This window comes from Tiliqua scincoides, chromosome 3, assembly GCF_035046505.1.
Source record: "Tiliqua scincoides isolate rTilSci1 chromosome 3, rTilSci1.hap2, whole genome shotgun sequence".
Taxonomy (NCBI): domain Eukaryota; kingdom Metazoa; phylum Chordata; class Lepidosauria; order Squamata; family Scincidae; genus Tiliqua; species Tiliqua scincoides.
The window spans coordinates 191,842,815-191,865,264 of record NC_089823.1 but is presented as its reverse complement, the minus strand read 5'-3'; the positions used below and the strand labels follow the sequence as shown (position 1 = coordinate 191,865,264).

The 22,450-nt window shown below is 49.0% G+C and overlaps 2 protein-coding genes across 3 annotated transcripts; one reads left to right on the top strand and one right to left on the bottom strand.

Annotated features, from left to right (window-relative positions):
- Positions 1-131: 131 nt before the first annotated feature.
- ENTPD7 (ectonucleoside triphosphate diphosphohydrolase 7) lies at positions 132-13,554 on the bottom strand. Its single transcript, XM_066620643.1, has 12 exons — positions 13,475-13,554; positions 10,698-10,877; positions 7,327-7,532; positions 7,034-7,184; positions 5,934-6,037; positions 5,548-5,604; positions 5,074-5,222; positions 4,821-4,987; positions 2,822-3,146; positions 2,617-2,702; positions 1,996-2,157; positions 132-1,194 (listed from the first exon to the last, which is right to left on the bottom strand). Exons 1-12 carry the CDS (start codon positions 13,480-13,482, stop codon positions 966-968), a joined length of 1,824 nt encoding a protein of 607 aa, XP_066476740.1. The 5' UTR covers positions 13,483-13,554; the 3' UTR covers positions 132-965.
- A 3,150-nt stretch (positions 13,555-16,704) lies between these two features.
- SLC25A28 (solute carrier family 25 member 28) lies at positions 16,705-20,887 on the top strand. Of its 2 annotated transcripts, XM_066622345.1 has the most exons (4): positions 16,705-17,004; positions 17,977-18,205; positions 19,282-19,338; positions 19,937-20,887. In XM_066622345.1, exons 1-4 carry the CDS (start codon positions 16,720-16,722, stop codon positions 20,452-20,454), a joined length of 1,089 nt encoding a protein of 362 aa, XP_066478442.1. In that variant the 5' UTR covers positions 16,705-16,719; the 3' UTR covers positions 20,455-20,887. The 2 variants fall into 2 exon arrangements, with proteins under 2 accessions (XP_066478442.1, XP_066478443.1); XM_066622346.1 differs by lacking the exon at positions 17,977-18,205 and having other exon boundaries at positions 16,764-17,004.
- The last annotated feature ends 1,563 nt before the right edge of the window (positions 20,888-22,450 follow it).

Sequence of the window (22,450 nt, the reverse complement as noted above, 5' to 3'; positions counted from 1 at the left end):
AGATGGAATTAGGGCTCTTCTAGGTAGGAGGTAGGAGGAACCAGTAGTAGGCAACAGGGTTCAAGCACATCTGGTATAATGGAGCTCCAGTTGTACAATTCAACGTAGTTTATTGCTACAGTAACTAGGACCACTGGAGTTCAAGTATTGAATACACTATACAGTTAACCTGCAGCTGTTTCAGTTTCAAAGGGCTAGATGTCATCATTAGAACCAGCAGAATTCATTTAAGCATTCTGTATTTCAAAGTCTTTCTAGTGGTCTTACATACCATCTAGGATGGGAATTAACCCTAGAAAAAGGACTTTCTTCTTGACAGCAGCGAGACATAATGGTAGGTGTGATATTCAATTGGAGACCCACACCACAAGTATGTGGTCCCATACTGGTGGAGGAGCAAGGCAGAACATAGCAGCAGATGACTGACCATTTTCTGAAAACGAGATTTCTTGCCCCCATGGAATTCTGAATGCATGACTCTTCTCAGTCTTCCAATGACTGACATCAGCATGGCATTGAGTGGACAGAGATGTCCAAGGTTATAAAAGAGGAGTTGAAGCACCAGAGAGAATCTGTTCCTAGTCTAGGAAGACTTCTCCCATAGAAGAAGTGGTTCAGTCCTAAAGATAGCCCTTGGCCACACCAGGTCCTTCTCCCTCCCTTCCTATGTAAAGCTTCTTTGGTCACAAACAGATATCAGCCTTTGCCTATTGGCAGGGAGGTGAGGCTTCCTCTTACAGCACCTACAGCATACTTATTCGATACTAGATGATGCCTCTGGGCACAATGGCCCAGTTGTGGGGCTGGTGTTGGGTTAATGGATGTTGCCATAGCCTTGGCTCTAGGGCTAGGATGGAATCCTGTGAAATTCTGGAGTGATGCACAAAATCACAGCTTTTGGTGTGCTAAGAACCAGTGCCTATAAAACAGCACTGGACAGTCCCCAGGAGGTAGAACGTCCTTCATCAGGAGCTTGGCTCTGATCTTGGCAGTGGCACTACTTCTGCTAGCCATAGCAGATCCAGCTGTGCTGAGCGCAGCTGCTGGCGATGGATATGACGCAGACGTAGGAGGTAGAGTCCAATTGCTAGCATCACCACAAGAATGCAGGCAAAGAAGAGATAGTGGTTGTAGACAAACGAGAGCCGGAGCCAAGAGCTGTGAAGTGAACGCGCATTCTCCTGGCGAATATCCCTGAAAAACAAGATAAAAAAATCAACACTAGGGTTGCTGCTCCAAGGTGTTTTGTTCCTCCCTGCCAAGACTTGCACCTTTAACAAGTGTCTGGCAGCTGATGCATTTAACTGGAATGACAATTAAATAATGATTTTAAAAAGCTTAATTGGCCAAAATAACCAGCTGTTGACAGTAAAGAATTCAGCCCTGCAAAAGTTGGCCATCCTAATTAGGTCCCATTACATACATGTGTCTGTCAGATTCATTTCTGAGAAACTCAAAGGAATGTGTATACATAGAATTCCTGCATTTCACAACAACCCTGTGAGGTAGGTTAGGCTGAGAAAAGTTCTATCCAGAGTCTGTGCTGCGGTTCAGTTCTTAACAGAAGCTTCTGTTGGGATTGTCTGGTGCTGGAGTAACCAGAAGCACTCCAACCAGTTGTGTGCCTGCCATAAGGCCAACTTGAGCACCAGCCTCTAGGGCCCCAAGTGCCAGCCTATACAGCCCCACGGAAGCCTCTCTGAGGCTCCTGATGGGGGCGGAAATTGTGCTTCCAGTTTGCCGGAAGCACAGTTTATAGCGCTGGGGAACCTCACAGAGGTTTCCCTGGCATGGGAGGAGGTTGCACGAGGCTCTGTGAGCCTCTGGTAAGTTGGGGGGGGGGTGGATTTCTGCCCAAAGGGGGGTGCTGACAGTCAGTGGGGGGGGGGGTGCGGTCGCAAAGCTTTGTCCTGGGCGCAGGGCTGCGGAGGTCTGTGGCTGACTCCAACATCAGCTTAGGTGAGAGTGAGTTGAGTAGGAAGCCGTTTACAGTACCTGAGTGGCAGGAAGCGAGTCTTGTAGAGAATGGCTCCCAGTGTCCACTGAACTTCGTGGTCAGACACCAACTGGGCTGTGCGCAGGCCGGAATAATCCTTGGGGAAATTGAATCCTTCATGCAGGACTTGATGCATCCAAGCTGACTTAAAGCATTGGTACCTGCATACAAAGTAGATGGGCTCCGTCACAATGCAGCACCTTTAGTCCAGGACTAAATCAGGCTCAGCAGCTGAGCAGATGCCCTGACACTTTTGCCCCACATTATGAAGTGTAGGAAAGGGTCAGAGCAGGGCTTGGCCCAAGACCTCCTTTTGCCTGAGGTGGCATGCTAACTGCAACCCCCTCACCCAGTGATGTGCCAGCCTCTGCTTCTCCCACACTTCAATGTTCTAGCTCAGCACTTGCCTCATCTCCCTCTTCTGTTTATAATCCAGGGAGTGGGAGGACGAGAAGGAGGAACAATAGAAGCAAGTTGGCAGACAGAGCTGGGTGCCCACCAATTGGTTTCCTAAGGCAACAGCTTCAGCTGGCCACACGGGTGAGCCAGCTGGCCCTGGGTCAAAAGCATGTTCTTCATCCCAAATCCCTCTACCAGAAAAAGGAAGAGTAGCTTCTTACTTGACACGGTGTAGGTCTGCATGTGTTGAATATAGGTGGTCTCGGAACCTCTGCGTCAGTACTGACCACCTCAGGCTGCAATAGTCCTGAGGAGGCAAGGGACAAAGAGACTGTTTGTGATCTTAGCACAGAAGCCACACATGCTGCCAAACATACTTAGACAAAGGTAATCACACAGTTTCCCTTCCCTGCCAGTCACACCCACCTGGGCAGCACGCGTGAAGGTGGGTGCATGATACTGTCCTCCCAAGCGCAGCACATCCTCGGTGCAGTAGTAGAATTCAGAAAATCCATAGAATTCACTATTAGCAAAGTCAATGGGTGCCCGATAGGTGTTGCTCAGAGAGGCATGGCTACCATTGTCCCCAGCCAGCAGAGGATGAAGTTGCTCCGTGCAGGTCTGCCAGTCTCCTTTGCCCCTGACATGCCAAGTCTGGCCATTTTGTTCCACAATATCCTCTAGTCCCACAGGGAGACACGGGTCTAAGATTGGCACTTCAGGATTCACCCCCATCTGCTCACTCTGTAATCTGCAATGAGAGCCCAGATCTCAGGAGCTAGAAAAAACGTTAAAACATTCCCCAGTTCCAGCAATGACCAAGCATTCACAATGGAAGATATAGCCCATTTCTTTACGCCTCATTCCAGACAACCTCTTTCCCCCATCATTCAGATAATTAACTCATCTCTTACCAGTTGCCTATTGCAAACATACACAAAATAATTCACTCTCTTCTTCCCGTGGTTAGAACACATGTGCTTACAAGCGCACTCTGTCAGTGTGGTGAGCGCATGCCACCATCAAGCCCAAACACAGCAAAAATGAATGCATGCCCAGCCATTCAGAGGTCAGTATCCCATGCCTGCAATAGGGTACCATCTTTTGAGTTGGTTTGCTCTTGAACCCAAGGCAGCACTAGAAATGGGGCGCTGAAGACACAGAACATTAGTGTCTGGCAGGGACTGATACAGCCAAGATCCTGTGGGGAGAAGATGATCAACTGATCCTCCATTGCACATTAAATGAAGGGGCAATACAACAGCCCACCATTTACATCTCCATTTTATTGTTAGCAAGCTGGCCAGCTGGAGCCTATATGCATTTTTCCACAATGCATTCATAATATTGGCAATTTCATTTCTCTCCAATGACTCCGAACCAAATCCTGAGCTCATACAGCCAATGCTACACCAGCAGCGAGTGTTGCAAACATGCCATAAAGTACTTTCGCGGCCCTCAATACCAGCCCAGTGCTGGAAGTAGCTCAGCACCAGCCAGTGCTGGGCTAGTGCCAGTGGATGGCTTGTGTTCTGCTCCTCAACGGTTACGCAGACTGCTGGGTGGCAAAGAGGTCAGTGGGGGCTTGGGAGGGGAAGTGGAGAGAAGGTGTCCCAGGGCAGGAGGAGGTGGGGAGAGGGCAGGGAGGAGGTATGCTGGGGGAGGGAGCAGGGTGGGAAGGTGGTAGGACCAGCAGAGCTCTGCTCTGCTGCATCCAGAGTCTTCATGTAGGGCCGTGAGGCTCTTGATTCTGCACCAGCTCAAGAGTTGCTGCAGAATCGAGTGGCCCCATTGCGGGGCTACGTCCCTTACCTGGAGAAAGGGGATGGAAGTCCCCTTCCCCCGAGGAGCTGCCAGCAGCTGGCCTGTTGCGCAGAGGATGCTGTGGCAGCCATTTTGTCACCGCGGCAATCCCGGCACAACAGGCAGTTCAGGATTATCCTTTTGGAAAAAATGTGCAGGATTGATAGCTGTAATTTTTGGGGTGGGGGATATGCTCTGATTATTGTAACTAGTAGGCTCAACCTAAACGGAGCTGGTAACCAAAGCAGAACCAAATTCCATCCATCTTGGGGAGGGAGAGGGTACTGGATGCACTAGTGTGTACCCCCACCCTTCATCATCACTACCTCCACTACTGCCATCTCCTCCATCACCACCTCCACTACTATCCTCCATCTCTTATCTCCACTACTGTCACGAACATATCACAGATGAGAAATGTGATTAGTCACAGGAGTGGAAAGATTTTTAAACAGTTTTTTAAACAGTTTAAAAAGAACAGTTTTTTAAAAAGTCTGTCATTTGGCTGGCTTGTCAGACTGAAGGAACCCAAAAATAAAAAGAGAACTGTGAGCTGTTCCAGAATTGCCTTTGAACAGATATTTTGTAATCTGGCAGCAGGAAGCAAGGATGGGATCAGTACCTGTTGCGAATGCCAGTCTGATTCAGCACCAGTTCTTCATAGCGACGCCGGGCAAAGTTGCCCCCAAAGCCAAGGTGAGTGTTGACATAAACCCGATACACATGTTTTGTGTGTTGCACATCACAGCCAAGGTTGAATTCAGCAAGCAGGCTCTTGGCAGCTTCCTCCTATTGGGGCAAGGGCAGAGGGGAAGACATCAAGAAACAGGGCTCATTTTGGACCACAGCCTATCTGTCTTCCCTGATATACACACCTGCTGAGGGGAAGAGAAGGCCGTGGAACTGGACACTTCATATGCTATCTGCAGAGAGGCACCTCCCATATCGAGGATCCCAACTGTCCTTTTGCGCACCAGGGGCTCTTCCTGCCCTGCCACAGTCACAGATACCACTGAATCTTTCTCTGCAATCCAGAAGAGAGAATGTGTCTCAAAAAAGGATTACAGAAGAACATAATTCCTCTTACTATTTGGGGTGGATCCTGGGAACATGAGAGGCGAAAGAATTCAAGTCTCTGCCACTCACCTCTACTCCTGTTAAACCAGGGGATGGGAAAGAACCCTAACACAGGGGAGGTGGGACAGTAACCCAATCCCCCCCATTCCCGCTGAGAATGGAACAAATGGCAAAGAATATTCCCCCCCCCCCCACACACACACACAAAATAAAGAGACAATCCAAAGAGAAAACCATTATCAACCTACTAGGCCTCATTCTTCGAGGCTTACCTTCTTCATGGTCAAATCGCCCCAGGACAAAGTTGATGCCTATCCATGCATAGACCCCTGAGAAGGAAAGATAGCCAGTGGTAGCATTAGGATATATCTATCTATTAGAGTCTAGGTTGCATTTGGTGCAATGGCAGTACCTTGTGACATTTGAGGAGAGGAAGCAGGCACCATCAGCTGCGGGCTGCGATGTTGCCAATAAACTAGCTGTTGAAGGTACACTAGCTATCTCCTCCCTCAGGTTTCAACATGTTGCACTAAGGACTGGTTGAACTCATGCCCCAACTCCAAGACGGTGCAGTTCTGTCTCACAACATGCCTTAACTGTCTTCCTTAAACCTAACCAAACTTTCCAAGGTAGAGTGAACAAGCCTTCCATCTCCCACCTTCTTGCTTCCCCGAGATCACTTCTGCCTGCGACACCGAGAAGAGGAAGTCAAATTCCAAGGGCACATCATTTACCAGGTCCTTCAGGATCGCAGTCTGCTGCCTGCAAAGATCCACAAGTGAACAATGAGCACCTCCACATTCTCTATATTGGAATGTATCACCTTCTCTCCTCACAGCATCTCTGCTGATAAAAGTCTCTGCATGGCAGATTTCACCCCATTTTGAAAAACCACCACCAAGCATAAGAATTCCATCCTCTCTGGTTATTTTTGGACCAGGAATCTGGAACCAGCAGATGTTGTGTTATTTTATGTTACAGTCCAAATAACTCCCCTGCTGTTGTTGCTCTGTGACAGGGGTGCCCAAACCCCAGCCCTGGGGCCACTTGCGGCCCTCAAGGCCTCTCAATGCAGCCCTCAAGGAGTCCCCAGTCTGCAATACGTCTGTGGCCCTCCAGAGATTTGTTGGAGCCCAGACTGGCCCGATGCAACTGCTCTCAGCGTGAGGGTGATTTTTGATCTCTCGCGTGAGCTGGGGGGTGAGGGCTCCCTCCACTGCTTGTTTTTTCACGTCTATGATGCAGTAGCAGCAGCAAAGGAAAGGCCAGCCTTGCTTTGTGCAAGACCTTTTATAGGCCTTGAGCTATCACAAGACCTTCATTCACTCATACAAGTTCATCTTTAATATATTCATTTATGTAAACGCATGTAAATTTATTCAAATTTTAAACGTAAATTAATTCTTTTTTCCCCGGACCCCCAACACAAAGTCAGAGAGATGATGTGGCCCTCCTGCTAAGAAACTTTGGACACCACTGCTCTGTGATAAAATGGCTGCAAGTGAAAAAGAGATCAAATCAGCCCATGAAACAATGCTGGGGAACCCACTGAGCATTGGATGGTATCTCTAAAATGCCCAGGACTTGTACCACCCCGAAATGAAAGAGCTACAGTCCTGTGGTGTCTGTCTCATTGTAGGACTCATCCAAGAATCCCGCTTCTTGTCCTTGTTCCCCACCTACTCCAGGGTGCAAGCCTTTCTCTGACCCCTAGTGGGTCAGTGCTATTCACAGCCAGCAAAAGTGTAGATCACTCACCATTCAGGCAGCAGTCTCATTCCTGCTGTACACAAAATGTAGAGGGGGGTCTCCTTGTGCTTGACCTGGGGCACATGGGCAGCAGCAAAACTGAGCAGTGGCATCATGTACTCATTAGCTTTGTCTGGAGTAGAAGCCAAGGAGGAGATCCCTGTGCCATGAAGGAGAAATGCCTAAGCACCGACACATAAGAACATCAGTCTCTAAAATGCAACCAGTGAGCTTCCAGTTGCTTAGTTCCTACAGACCAAAACCCTAACTCAATAACAAAAGGCAGTTGAAAAGATCCAAACCTGGCTTGATCTTCTTGACCACAGGAATGCTGCTATGGTCTCGCATCTGTTGAATGTCAAGCAGGTCATGGGGATTCCCATTGTGCGGTGGCCAAAAATACACAAAGACCCGGGACCCACTACTCCCACAGTCAACAACCACTCCATAATTGAGAGCTGGATTCTTTGTGTCTGTTGGCTCTAAGGCTTGGGCCCGTATCAGATACCTGCAAGTTGGAAGAGGGAGGTTTAGTATGATGGGTTCGGAGGCAGAGATTAAAACCAAGACATAACCTTAGCACCACAAGGAGGTAGAGCTGGCCTTCCATGGAAACTTCCCAATGAATCTGAGAAGACTCAGGGAGCACAATGTTCTTAGCAGCAGAAGTGGCATCATTCTGAAAGGGTGCAGCCAGCAAAATCTGCTTGGTGAATTTATTAACAAATCACTAATACAGAGATGCATTCCTAGTGGAGGTTACCTTCCTTTACCCCCATTTTTCCCAGACTGTCAAACTCACGGGAACCCAGCCCACAGCTCTACAGCTACTTAGCAGTCATGGGGGGGGCAGTTCTCCCCCAGCCTGAGGCTTCTCCTGAAGACTACTCCAAATTATCTTTATCCCAACACAGCAATTCTCAAACTAGGATGTGGCAACACCCCAGCCTGAGGGCCCTGGCCTCTGCCCCCTTGTAGTGACATCAGGAAGATATTACTGAGGAGATAGGATGTGGTATCCACAGTGCCCCTTGCTCTAAGTAAATGCAGGATTAAAGCCCAGGTGGTAGCGGGAGGTGTGCTGCACAGCTGCAGCCACTAAAGTGAACCTGGGAGCATATAAATAGCACCTGGAGGACCGTGGTGTGGGTTGTAGGAGGAGTGAATGGTGAAGGACAGGACTAACATCTGACCTTGGACTGTGTCCTGGCATATCATTTCTGGACTCTGATTTGGCACCTTGCATTGACTAACTGGCTTACCTGGACTTTGACCTTGGATTGTGACCCGGCATATTGACTTTGGACTGTGATTTGGCAATCTGCATTTATTGGACTGGGACCTGACTCTGTGCTTACTGCCCTGGTGAGTTAACAAAGGGAAACTAACCAGCCTTAAGTGGGCAGGATACCCAGTGGGGAGGAGCTGTGACACAACACCCCTTAAGGGGGCTGCAGGGACTGGCAAGCACTTACCAGTCCCTGCAGCAGCCTCCTGGGGGTGCAGAGAGCCCTGCATGACCCTCCATGGGGCTTCCTGAAGCTTAAAAAGTAAAAGCAGAGTGATCATGCTCCACTTCCAGCTTTGCTGAGATGGAGCGCAATCACTCCTCTTTCAATTTTAAGCTTCAGGGAGCCCTGTGGATGGTTGTACAAGGCTCCCCACAGCCTCAGGAGGTTCTAGCAAATCCAGCCAATCTCCTGCGCCCCTTCACAGTGACACGATCCTGGCAACAGCATTGCTGCCTCCCCCCTGCAAGGACTTACTGCAGGGCTCAAACTCCCTTGGACCCCTAACAAAATGATACTAGAGACATACCAGCAACAGCCACTGGGAGAGATACCATGCTAGTAAGAACAGAGCAGTTGCTCTCCCCTTGATGAATATAAAAGAATCACCACTTCAAAAGGTGTGTCTTTGCCTAGCCAGCAGACCAGTGATAGCACTGATCTACTGTTAGCCTTGGCACATACATCCCGTCCCCCCTCACCTATAAAGGCCACAGCCACAACTGGTGAGAAAATGCCACCTGAACTTAGTCCAGATGTCTCCTTCCCACAAAGGGGGCTGCTTCAAAGAGGAACAAGTGCTCATTATCCATCTCACAGCAGAATGGCAAATAAGACATGTGCCCTCCCACTTCAAGCATATTCCTGACAATTGCTATAGTTGCATTACACAATGTTATTGTGCCTGGTTGCTTAATATTCTGATGCGATGTTAGCTACAGAAGAACAAGGCACAAAAGGTGTGGTTAGAGAGCTGTGTGTAACACAGAAACTCTGTTCTTCCTAGGTTTTAAATAAGGAATTAACTCTCCCCTTTAAGAAGAACCTTGCTGGATCAGGCCAAGGGCCCATCTAGTCTAGCTTCAGGTATCTTATAGTGGCCCACCAGATCCCCCTGGGGGCACACAAGACAACAAGATACCTGTATCTTGTTGCCACTTCCTTGCATCTGGCATTCAAAGACAGGCTACCTCTAAAATCTGGATCACAACCTGTAACCTGTGATGAACTTTTTCTCCATAAATCTGTTGAATCCCTTTTCAAAAGCATCTGGGCCATCAAAAGATCCAGCAGCAAGGCATTTCACAGATTAATTACTTGCTAGTTCAGTAGTTCTCAAATTTTTTAGCATCTGGACATAGCTAGAAAAAGTTTCACTTTACCAGCCGCTCAAGCCTCTGTGGCTATAATGGTGATTGGGCCGCCCTGGTACTCATCTCCCCCTTTCCCATAGCATGCACATAGCCTAATTTGCCTTGTCAGTTTTATGACCAAACAAAAATTGGTTTGTGTCTCAGTGATAGGTCACAGACCTGCAGTTTGAGAACTGCTGTGCTGGGTAAAGAAATATTTCCTTTTGTCTGTTCTGACTCTCCTACCAGTCAATTTTAGTGGATGTCCCCTGGTTTTGATGTTATGGGGAAAGTTTCACATTGCTTTTGCAAGAAACCAAATTCTTCATTATGCATACACCAATTACACTAAACTTTGTTTAAAATGTACTCAGAGCCCAATTCTCTGCATGTCTACTCCAAAGTAAGTCCCTTTATAGTAAATGGGACTTACTCTCAAGTAAGTGTGGATAGGATTGGGCCCTCAGTACTTACTCACTCTGAAGATACTCCCTAGGGTGTGTTTCATTTGAGTTTGAATGAATCTGTGTACTGGGCAATTGCTTCCTTCTTTCTGTAGCTCCTCAACTTTTGCTCCACTTTAGATTTGTCAGCAGCAAAAGCATGAGTTATTTGCCACCAGCTTCCAAAGTTATTTTTGTAATCAGATGTCTTGTTTTAAAGCACATTAGGGTGCAATCTAGCACTGACATAAGGGTAACGAAGCTCTGAGGTAAGGGAACAAACGTTCCCTTACTTTGAGGGGGCCTCCATGAGTGATACCCAACTGCAGGATGTAGCACATGTCCCACTGGCACCCCTATGCCAGTGCTGGACAGCACTGACAAAAGGTGTTAGGATTGCGCCCTTATTTACTTCCTTCTCAAAAGGTTGGGACTGACCATCTCTGTCACAGCACTCTTGCATTTGAGTTTTAACTAGTCTTTCAATTTTCATACATTTTGAAGGATACCAAACTTCTGTTTATCACAACATGTGTCTAAAATGGTTTTCCACACCCAGACAGCAGGATGTAAGGCTATGCTTACCTACCTTTCAGACCGCCTGTCCCGAGAGCTAGTTTTCAAATGCCATATATTTGTAGCTGCCACAAGTAGCAGAAGACAAACTCCAAGCAAAAGGCATAGCAGAATGAGGCGCTGACGGAGACAAAGACTCACTGAAGGCACTGTGAAATGCCAAGATGCTGGACACAGGCAAGAAAAACTGAGCCTGAAAGAGAAAGACAGGTAAGAGCTGTTCATCTCTGGCAAAAGCTTTTTAAGGCTGCCATAGCTGCTTGCCAATACAACAGTTATAGAAACCCAAGGACAGATATTTCCATCATTCACAGAGAAATCAACACAATCCACAATCTGTAACACAAGGAACACTTTGTATAAGAAGGCTGGCAAGTCATAGCACACATTTAGGAGTGTAACCAGGAACAGTAGCCAACAAGGTCAGGTGGTATTACTGCAGCTTAGAATTAGTCACTTAGGGTACAATCCTAACCAACTTTCTAGCACCAAGGTAAGGGTAATGCAACTCTGAGGTCAGTGAACAAACATTGCCTTACCTTGAGGAGGCCTCTGTGACTGGCCCCCAACTGCAAGATGCCACACATGCCCCACTGACTGGAAAGTTGGTCAGGATTGCACCCTTAGGCTACTATGCTATATGCACTTTCCTGGGAGTAAGCTTCACTGAACATAATGGTGCTTACTTCTGAGCAGACACACATAGGACTGTGCCCCTATAGGTCTACACACCCCCTGCAACCTTTCTAACCTCTGTCCTAAATGAACAAGGGGTGCCCTTTCATAGTCCTGTGTGAGTATCTGATAAAGGTGGGTCACCTTCTAGGGTAGTAGTTCTCACACATTTAGCACCGGGACCCACTTTTTAGAATGAGAATCTGTCCGGACCCACCAGAAGTGATGTCATAACTGGAAGTGACATCATCAAGAAGGAAAATTTTTAACCATCCTAGGCTACAATCCTACCCACACTTACCCAGGAGTAAGTCCCACTTACTGTCGTTAAAAGAATATACATAGTAGCTTGTTCAAAGTATAGGTCTGTAACAGTTCCCCAAATGCAGTCACATACCCTGGGAGCATCAAGTCTAATATATTAAAAATAAAATATTGAAATGAATGGGAACCCATCTGAAATTGGCTCATGACCCACAGTTTGAGAAACAGTTCTAGGGAATGTGTTCTCCCCATGCACTTAAGACTTGAATACAAAGAAGGAGAACACATGATCTGTGGAACCATCAAGAATAACAACCTATGCATGTATAGTCATATCCCACTCTGAAACATTTATGCTATCATTCTGCCCTGCTCAATGAATGTTGATTCTGCCCTGCTCAATGAAAGCGGTGTGCCCTGCTCAATGAAAGCGGTGTGCCCCAAGGATCTGTCCTGGGACCGGTGCTTTTCAACCTCTTCATAAATGACCTGGAGACAGGGTTGAGCAGTGAAGTGGCTAAGTTTGCAGATGACACCAAACTTTTCCGAGTGGTAAAGACCAGAAGTGATTGTGAGGAGCTCCAGAAGGATCTCTCCAGACTGGCAGAATGGGCAGCAAAATGGCAGATGCGCTTCAATGTCAGTAAGTGTAAAGTCATGCACATTGGGGCAAAAAATCAAAACTTTAGATATAGGCTGATGGGTTCTGAGCTGTCTGTGACAGATCAGGAGAGAGATCTTGGGGTGGTGGTGGACAGGTCGATGAAAGTGTCGACCCAATGTGCAGCGGCAGTGAAGAAGGCCAATTCTATGCTTGGGATCATTAGGAAGGGTATTGAGAACAAAACGGTTAGTATTATAATGCCATTGTACAAATCTATGGTAAGGCCACACCTGGAGTATTGTGTCCAGTTCTGGTCGCCGCATCTCAAAAAAGACATAGTGGAAATGGAAAAGGTGCAAAAGAGAGTGACTAAGATGATTACGGGGCTGGGGCACCTTCCTTATGAGGAAAGGCTACGGCGTTTGGGCCTCTTCAGCCTAGAAAAGAGACGCTTGAGGGGGGACATGATTGAGACATACAAAATTATGCAGGGGATGGACAGAGTGGATAGGGAGATGCTCTTTACACTCTCACATAATACCAGAACCAGGGGACATCCACTAAAATTGAGTGTTGGGCGGGTTAGGACAGACAAAAGAAAATATTTCTTTACTCAGCGTGTGGTCGGTCTGTGGAATTCCTTGCCACAGGATGTGGTGCTGGCGTCTAGCCTAGACGCCTTTAAAAGGGGATTGGACGAGTTTCTGGAGGAAAAATCCATTATGGGGTACAAGCCATGATGTGTATGCGCAACCTCCTGATTTTAGGAATGGGTTAAGTCAGAATGCCAGATGTAGGGGAGAGCACCAGGATGAGGTCTCTTGTTATCTGGTGTGCTCCCTGGGGCATTTGGTGGCCCGCTGTGAGATACAGGAAGCTGGACTAGATGGGCCTATGGCCTGATCCAGTGGGGCTGCTCTTATGTTCTTATGTTCTTATGTTCTTAATGTTACCTTTGGAGTCTCCCAGCTGCTAACCAAGCATTACGTCTTTGATAGTGGCATAGTATCTGAAGAACTAACAACCCCATGAAGTGAAGGGAGGAGGCAGACAACCTGATTATTATGTGGGGGGAGTGAAATGCAGGTATTTTCCAGAGAGGACAGAGCAAGCTACTTGGGACTTTGACCTCCAACTGTTTCCTGTCTTTGCTTACAGCACACCAAAGTCTTGGAAAAGGCTCATCAAACCAAAAAGGAAATATTGTGGATAACTTGGAGGAGATTCTTACGTCCCCATAATCTCACCTGGCCATGTGCTCACCCCACTCCCCAAATTTGGTCAGCTTCCTCTACGGTGAGGCTTCATCTCTTTTTCCTCCAAGAAGATCCCAAACACAAGAAGATTCCAGGCACTAGAAAAAGAAACAAGTGAATCAACCAAGTGAGTATAGATTCCCTGGGGAGCCATGAAAACCAGCTTGGGGAACCACAGAATCCTCATGGAAAACCCACCACCCTATACAATTGTAGCCCTAATTCATGGCCAATTGTCCAGTAGGTCGAGGAAGCCACCAGTCAAAAGATTATGGGAACCACTGCCTTACAGCCCAATCCTATGCATGTCTACTCAGAAGTAAGTCCCATTAGCCAATGGGGCTTACGCCCAGGAAAGTGGGGATAGGATTGGGCTATCAGGCTGCAATTCTGTGCGGGAGTAAGCCCCATTGCTCACAGTGGGACTTCCTTCCAAGTAAACACGCATAGGCTTGCACTGTTAAGTCTCTCCCATCATGGGCACACAGACCACAAGTTAACCGAATCGGGGATAAAGGAGGGTTGCCACGTGTGACTCCTGCTGCGGGATCTTTCCCAACCTGCCGCAATATTGGAAATCCCTGTGGAAAAGGACAGGTTCGCTTCCAGCTGGAGATGGGTACAGATCCCTCAGCAGCGACTCTCCCGCAGTGCCACCACCGATTCCCTGCCCGGGCACCCTCCTCCCCAAGGCACCGGCAGCAGCAAGAATCCGAGCGTTCCACCCCCGACTGTACCTCTCCAGCTCCGCGGCGGCGCGCACAGCCACGTCCCCAGGGCCACCGGGCTCAGGCGCGGCAGCCAATGAAGGGAGTCCCAGGCTTGACGTCGGAGAGAAACCAACGTGACTGCTATCGGGCATTCGGAAGTCCTGGCTCCGCCCACCACCCCTGGCAGCCAATCAAGAGGGGGTCCAAAGAGAATGTTGCAATTCCCAGAAGTGAATCCGATACTTTCCCGCAGGAGTCATTCAGAAATCGTAGACACGTCAGTTTCCGCCGCTGGGCCAGTTCAGGGACAGGGCTGAGCCCTCCCCGCAGAGCGATCCTTCACCTCCCCATTTCCAGTTCATTTCCAGTGTCGCCCAGTTCAGCAGCCTGAATTAGAGGTTTAAAGAAGTGCTCTTTATATGGGAATTAACTTATCTGCGAGGGGCAGAATTGCTACCTTCTCTCTTTATCCGCGCCTCGTTATCTGCTATGCAAAGACCTTCTGGAGCAGAGATTTTCAATCAGTGTGCCATGGGACATTGGTGTGCCACAAATGATCCTCAGGTGTGCCATGGAATTTTTTTTTTGGGGGGGGGGCTGTGGTGGTGATTTATTACTAGGGCTATTTGAGTATGTGACAGCCCAGTCCTATCCACACTTTCCTGGGAGTAAGCCCCATTAACTGTAATGGAATTTACTTCTGAGTAGACATGCATAGGCTTGGGCTGTGAGTCCCCACCAGCAGTGCACTGTGCCTTGTCAATTGTCGAAAAACCCAATGGCACGCCTTGACAACTTTAGCACCTTGTCAGTGTGCCATGAGGTGGAAAAGGCTGAAAATCACTGTTCTGGAGGCTGCGGAGACCTTCAGACCGGCTCCCGTGACCCTTTTAAAAGGGACCCTTTTAAAATGGCCAGCAGAAGTTTCCACCTGTCATTTTAAAGGGGTCCGCGCTGCTTGCAGGTGCCGTTCTGAAGGTCCCTGCAGCCTCTGGAAGGTCTCAGCAACATTCAGAGATATTGGGGCACTCCCTGCCAGCATTCAGAGCTCTGGATCAAAAGATCTAGCAGCAAGGAGTTCCACAGATTAATTACACACTAGGGTAAAAAAATATTTCTTTACAGAGAAATACACTGCAGAGAAATTTCTAAATACTCTGCTGGCCTCCTGAGGGTCTCTGCTGGATTCTTCTTAATCAGTGGCATAACTAGACGGGGTGCAAAGCACTACGTTTTGCAGGGAGCCACACTGTGGCATGCAAAGGGCCCCTCCCCTTCGGAGTCATTCCGGGCAGTGGGAGCAATACCGAGGCGTTTGCGAAACTTAATGCTTTGCATCCTCCTAGCTACAAATGCTGCTTTGGCATTTCCTGCTTCACTCTGCTGGCTTTCTGAGGGGATCTGCTAGAGTCCTCTGATGGTACCCTTTCCCTACCAGGGCATCCCTTGTACCTAACCCCATTTATTCCATAGGATCAATGGTTCATTATCTGCAAATTCACTGGTTTCCAGGAACCTAACCCTAGCGGAGAATGAGAACTGATTGAACCGCACAGATCTATGGGCTGAACTACTCCAAGATGCCCAAGCGCCCTGTTGTTAATGGCATTTCCCCATCCACACTGGACTGCTGCATTGCTTGCCCCTCCGCTGCATGCATGTGTGTGTGTGTATATATATATATATATATATATATATATGTATATGTATATGTATATGTATATGTATATATATTGAAGCCCAATCCTATGCCTGTGTACTCAGAAGTAAGTCCCATTGCAGTCAATGGGGCTTACTCCCAGAAAGTGTGGATAGGATGGCAACCTTAGAGCCCAGTCCTATGCATGTCTACTCAGAAGTAAGTTCCATTAGAGTCAATGGGTTTACTCCCAGGAAAGTGTGGATGGGATGGCAGCCTGAGAGCCCAGTCCTATGCATGTCTACTCAGAAGTAAGTCCCATTAGAGCCAATGGGTTTACTCCCAGGAAAGTGTGGATTGGATGGCAGCCTCAGAGCCCAGTCCTAGGCATGTCTACTCAGAAGTAAGTTCCACTGTAGTCAATGGGGCTTACTCCTAGGTAAGAGTGGAGAGGTCTGCAGCCTTCTTTTCCACGGCGACGTCACCACCGTAGACAAGCCAACCAGCATCCACAAACAAACCGCACGCGCGCCATAGAAAATTGCGCAGACCGTATTAAGCAGCCTGTCACTTTGAGTGACAGGCCTGGCAGCCAATGTCTACTCCCCACTTCGGACGTTCGGCGCGGAAATGGGAACGGCAGCCAATTGGACGAGGACCGAGAGAAAGGTCAAACAGGCGCTGTCCAATAGTGGCCTTCGGCGAGCTGGCGACGGGACAGCCGTTGGCCAATGAGAGCCCGCCGGGGCCTCGACCCTCCAATGGGAAATCACTGTGGGCCGTGCCGAAATAGACAGCGGCCAGTGAGCAGCGCCCGTGGGCGGGGCGGGCAGAGCGGGAGCCGCAGGACCGAGTGGGCGGCCCGGAGCGGACTGGACGGCGGCGCCATGGAGCTGGGGGCGGGCGGCGCGGCTGGGCCCGGGCAGCGCGGGGGGGCGGAGCCGGGCCGCCTGCTCCTTCTGCTGCTGGGCGGCGGGGACGGTGGGGCGGGCTGGGCGTGGCCCTCGGGGGGCGGCGGGGCGGCGGGTGGGGCTGGAACGGACACCGAGACCGGCCCGGAGCCGGACTACGAGGCCCTCCCGCGGGGCTCCGCCGCCTCCACCCACATGCTGGCAGGGGCTGTGGCTGGGGTGCTGGAGCACAGCCTCATGTACCCGGTGGACTGCGTCAAGGTGAGGATGGCCGGGGCGGCTCTCGCGCCTCTGGAGGGGCTGGGAGGGGGCGAGCAACGGGCCCAAGTGCAGGGATCCGGGGCTGGGACGCCTGTGCCTGCCTACTCAGAAGTAAGTGCCATTGTAGTCAATGGGTTTACTCACAGGAAAGTGTGGAGAGGATGGCAGCCTTAGAGCTCCCTCCTATGCATGTCTACTCAGAAGTAAGTCTCATTAGAGTCGATGGAGCTTACTCCCAGGAAAGTGTGGAGAGGGTTGTAGTCTCTGTCAGGAAGATCCCAGGCATGCTGTTCATAACAGTGCTGCTGTGCTTTGATCTGTATTTAGAGCCCACTCCTGTGCGTGTCTACTCAGGAATAAGTCCCATTGGACTCAGTGGGGCTTACTCCCTGGAAAGCATGGATAGAATTGGGCTGTTCGCCCACATTGGTGGAGGGCTCGGATGGAGCGGAGAAGCCACGAGGTTTGACAGAACTGGGCAGCAGGGGGAGGTGTTTGGCATGAATGACAGGCGGATCCTGGGTTGCAAGTGGTTGGGAGGGTTCAACAAGTGGCTGGCTGGCTCTTCCTGCTGGCAGCGCCAAAATATCAGTGAACTTGGGTGAATTGCCGCCACTCTGAAAGGAAGCAGTAGGGCCGGTTCCTTGTCCTCTGTCAGGGTCCTTGTCTTTGCAGGCAAAGTGGTTTTCCTGGCTCCGGAAGGGTTTTGGCTCCAGTCTAAAGTGGGAGGGATTCCATGGGGGCTGCAGGCCACAGAGCCCTACAGAAAAAGTTCACTGACCTGTGCACATCCATGAAGGTCACTTACAAGCACGCAGGCAGAGCGTGTGCTGTAGATGCCCTGCAGAGACTCAGATCATGAAAGTCTGTGAAGATAAGTAGAGCAGCAGGTTGGGAGAGCTGGGAGGGGATGAACTATCTCGGATAAGTCCCCAGGCATATCTAACCTGCTCCCCCTCCCTGCGCTGGCAGACTAGGATGCAGAGCCTGCAACCGGAACCTGCTGCTCGCTACCGGAATGTGCTGGAGGCCCTGTGGCGGATTGTGCGGACCGAAGGGATCTGGCGACCCATGCGGGGATTGAACGTCACAGCCACAGGGGCTGGCCCTGCCCATGCCTTGTATTTCGCCTGCTACGAAAAGTTGAAAAAGACACTTACCGACATTATCCATGCTGGGGGCAATAGTCACGTGGCCAACGGTATTGTCCCTTCCTGCATTCTTGCCCCACCTTGGGGGCCCCAATGTTGCCAACAGGGGCTAAGAGTCAGACAGGGAACTGGATGACCAGGTTCCTTCTTGCTGCTCTGGCAGTGCTGCCTTCTGACCCCTAGTCACCAGTGGCCCTCTTTAGTCATGTTGTGTTCTGCTTAATTCAAAGCAGCATCTAAGCATGATCGGTGGTGTACAGGGTCTCCCATTGTCTTCACAAAGCTGTCTGTGGAGGAGGTGCTAAGATGGGTCAGGCAGCCAAGGGCTGAGGTTTTCATAGGAGGGGGGGGCAGTCAGATAATGTCTTCCTTTCGGTGGATGGCTGATGGAAATGTGACAGAGGGAAGGAGGGAGGTGTTTCTGTTCTGTTTATGCTTAGTTTTTATCTAGTGCTGTTCCTCTAAAGCAGTTGTCTGAGAGATGTGTGGGTTTGTATTTGTCCTCAAAGGATCTCCTTCTTCTAGCAACTTGATTTTTGTGGGGAGAGCTTCAAGTTTTTTGTAACATGCTCTAAACACCTAGTTGGTCTGTTTACATCTCCTTCTGCACAGTAGCATGCCCCTAATGCTGCTCCTTCACCTCTCACACTGTCTGTTCCAGACTAAGAAGAGTCATTTAACTTGGAGCCCCTGGATTTTTGAACCCAGCTCACCAGGTTCTGAACCTTGTTGGATGTGTTAGCAGGATGGTGGAGTTTTAAATAGCTGCTGGACAGCCATGGCTGTGCTCTGCTCTGGGAATTTGGGACACTGAAAGGCTTCAATGTCTAGTTGGGCATCTAGTTTCTCTCTTCCTCCAGTATGTACTAAGTCGGGGAAACACTGACAGCACCAGTGCCACCATTGCTTCTGCTGTTCCCTATTAGCTGTAAGCTCCAAGGCCACATCTCAGAAAACGGGTGCTGACTTCTACTCCTGAGAAAGAGAGCATGTGCGCGTGTGTCTGTCAGTCCATCCATCCCTAGATCTTGGCCACAGTCCCCTGGCGATACATTCTGGGGCTCCTTAGGACCTTGACAGGTCTCCTCTTCACATTCCCTCACGTGTAACAGTTCTTGTCTTGCAGGCACAGCAGGCTGTGTGGCAACATTGCTTCATGATGCAGCCATGAACCCAGCAGAAGGTATTGCTTCTTCCCAGCTCTGTTGCAACTTGTCTGTGACTTTTTGCTCCTTTCTTGTCACCAGGGGGTGCTCTCACATTGGTTGTACAGGCAAAGAGCAACATCTACTTTGAAGGTTGCTTGAATTGTGAGGTAGGGTGGGAAAGTTCTGGCCTGGAGTAAAGAAGGGCTTTCTGTTGCTGCCGCTGCCCAGAGTGCTGCTATAAGTGTCATGAAAACAACATTAGCACTTGGCTGTCCTATGATTTCCTGTGTTCATGTCCCTGCATTTAGGCTGCAACATCTTACAGAGCACGTTTTAGTTGAGATCAGTTTTACTCAGTATCCCACAATACTAGTTTCTCCTAAGAAGACGGAACCTATCCTTGCTCCAGAAGTGGCTGTGTTGGTGGTTGTCTTTTTAGCTAAAGCTCTGTAGCATTTACTGTGTTGATAGATACACATGGGCATGCTAAGATCTTTATGAATTAGTAACAAAGTTTATTTGAGAAATTATGTGGCATGCACAATATTCAGAACCCTGTGCTCACTTGCTTCTCTTCTGTTTTCTCCCCCTCCTCCTTTCCATGGCTGGACTGCTGTTGTCATCTATCCCCAGTGGTAAAACAGCGGATGCAAATGTACAACTCTCCATACCAACGAGTGACGGACTGTGTGCGTGCTGTGTGGTGCAATGAAGGGGCAGGCGCTTTCTACCGAAGCTACACCACTCAGCTGACCATGAACATCCCCTTCCAGGCCATCCATTTCATGGCATATGAATCTCTTCAGGAACACCTCAACCCCCATAGACAGTACAACCCTGGCTCCCATATGGTGGCTGGTGCCTGTGCAGGTGCCATTGCTGCTGCTGCCACCACCCCCTTGGACGTTTGCAAAACACTGCTGAATACCCAGGAAGCCCTGGCACTGAATACCAACATCAGTGGGCACATTACAGGCATGGCTCACGCCTTCAGGACGGTGTACCGTGTGGGTGGGCTGACTGCCTATTTCCGTGGGGTGCAGGCCCGTGTTATTTACCAGATGCCCTCCACAGCCATTGCCTGGTCTGTGTATGAGTTCTTCAAATACATCCTTACTAAGCGGAAGGAAGAGCGGTTGGCTGGGAAGTGAAATGTGACTTCTCCCCTTGGAGTGACTGGTGCCAGACCTGGATGACAAGCAAGCCTTTGGAATACTGATGCCGCCTCTTGCCTGCTGCTGCATTTTGCACAGCCCATCATTCTTCCCGCCAAGGGAAACTACATGGCAAGCAGCTTGGCCTTGCTCTTTCCTCGCCTACCACCTAACAAGCATCTCCCTTGCCCTAAAGCTGTATTCCTCTGAATAGGAGGGTGCCTACCAGGCAATGTTGTGAGCAGAGTGGAATGTGGGGTGATGGCCTGTATACCCAAAAGGGTTGCAGTAATGAATTAGAGGTGATAGTGGCAGGGGAAGTGTTAGCTGAGCCGTTGTCTAGTAGCGCGCACACAGAACCCTGTGCTCTCTGGGAAGGCTTTGATTGTTGTGGCCCTTGGCACCTCCAATAAAGTCTGCTTTATGGTCATGGCCCTTGTTTGCTTTTATTCTCTCTCTTTCTCTCCTGACTCTTTACAGTTCTTTAGGGCCTTACTGTAGGTAAGCTGGACCCACTTGTAGCAAGATGATCAAAAAGGTTTCCTCCTGTGATTGAAATGTGTCTGGAACAGATTGGCTATAAATAATATAGCATCTTTTAATATAGCATCTGGGCAGGAGGTCTGGTCTAGAGGGTAGAGCCTCCATTTGCCTGAAGATAACATCCGAAGGTCGCCAGTTCGAGGCTCTGGCACCGTGCAACCTTGAAGCAGCTGACAAGCTGAGCCGAGTTATTCCATCTGCTCTGAGCGAGGGAGGATGGAGGCCAGAATGTAAAACCAAATCAAGAAAGTAAAATCTGAATGTTGTGGTTCTTGTAAGATAGAACATTCTTTCAAAATTGTAAAAATCCCTACGGGGATTTAATAAGCCTGCCTATGTAAACCGCCTTGAATAAAGTCTTGAATAAAGACCAAGAAAGGCGGTATATAAATACCTTTATTATTATTATTATTATTATTATTATTATTATTATTATTAATCTTTTGCAAGCTGCACACTGGATATTGATTCAAGGGGTCTCTGCCCTGATGCAGCACTGGTAGAGTATGTGTTTTCCACAGTCCAGCACCAGGCAAAGGACAGCTCAAGTGGTTCTTTGTTCTCCCATATGTACTTCAGCAATAGCCATTCATTCCTGCATAGCCCCAAAGCAGTCACATTCCTATGGTAACAGTGTCTGGTTCAACCTGGGAGTCCTTCCAACTGACTTGCAGTACCTGCCCCTAACCTACATATATGTCTTCACAGTATGTGTGCTAGTGTTGGTTTTAGTCACCAGCAAGCACACAGAACTGCAAGTCAGAGACAGAAAAAGAGTAGAATCCTCTGGATTGGACAGAGGTGAAAGGCAGGGACAGATGCCTTTGGAGGGCACATCCCCCCATCTGCAATTATAAAGACATGCAGCTTTTTAAAGATCTCCTGTCTGAGAGATCCATACATTGGGCCTGATCTAGGAGAAGGGCCTTGTTGACAGAAATTCCAAAGATGATGGCACTAACCATCTAGTTTGGTAAGGTTTGGCTTTTTGAATCTTGGAGAGGCCTAACAAGGACATTCTTGTCTTCAGGGGTGCACAACCTTTGGTAATGGCCTTGTATTTGCCATGAAGAAAGATGAATATTACTGTGATGACTTTCTCCTCTTGATCCCAAGACCCCATGATCCCAAGATCCCATTAGGTACATGTACATGTAAAAAAGGGAGGGAAATAAACATGACACTGAAGTAAGCCAATTCTTGACTGCACAGTGTGCTACCAGCCAGCCCACCAGCCTTCTTTGTGCAGTCCTTCTCTGTGCAGTTGCCACAAAGAGTGAATTCTCAAATAGTTCCGTCTTCTGGCCCCAGTGGGGAATCTCCTCCCTTGCCTCTGCCAGGTGTGACCAAATTTTAGGAGTCCTAATACATTTTTTCTGTTGCTTTAACATTAGGTGTGTGAGTAAATGAGAGTGATGTTCCAGTGCTTTGAGTTGAAGTGGGAGGAGAG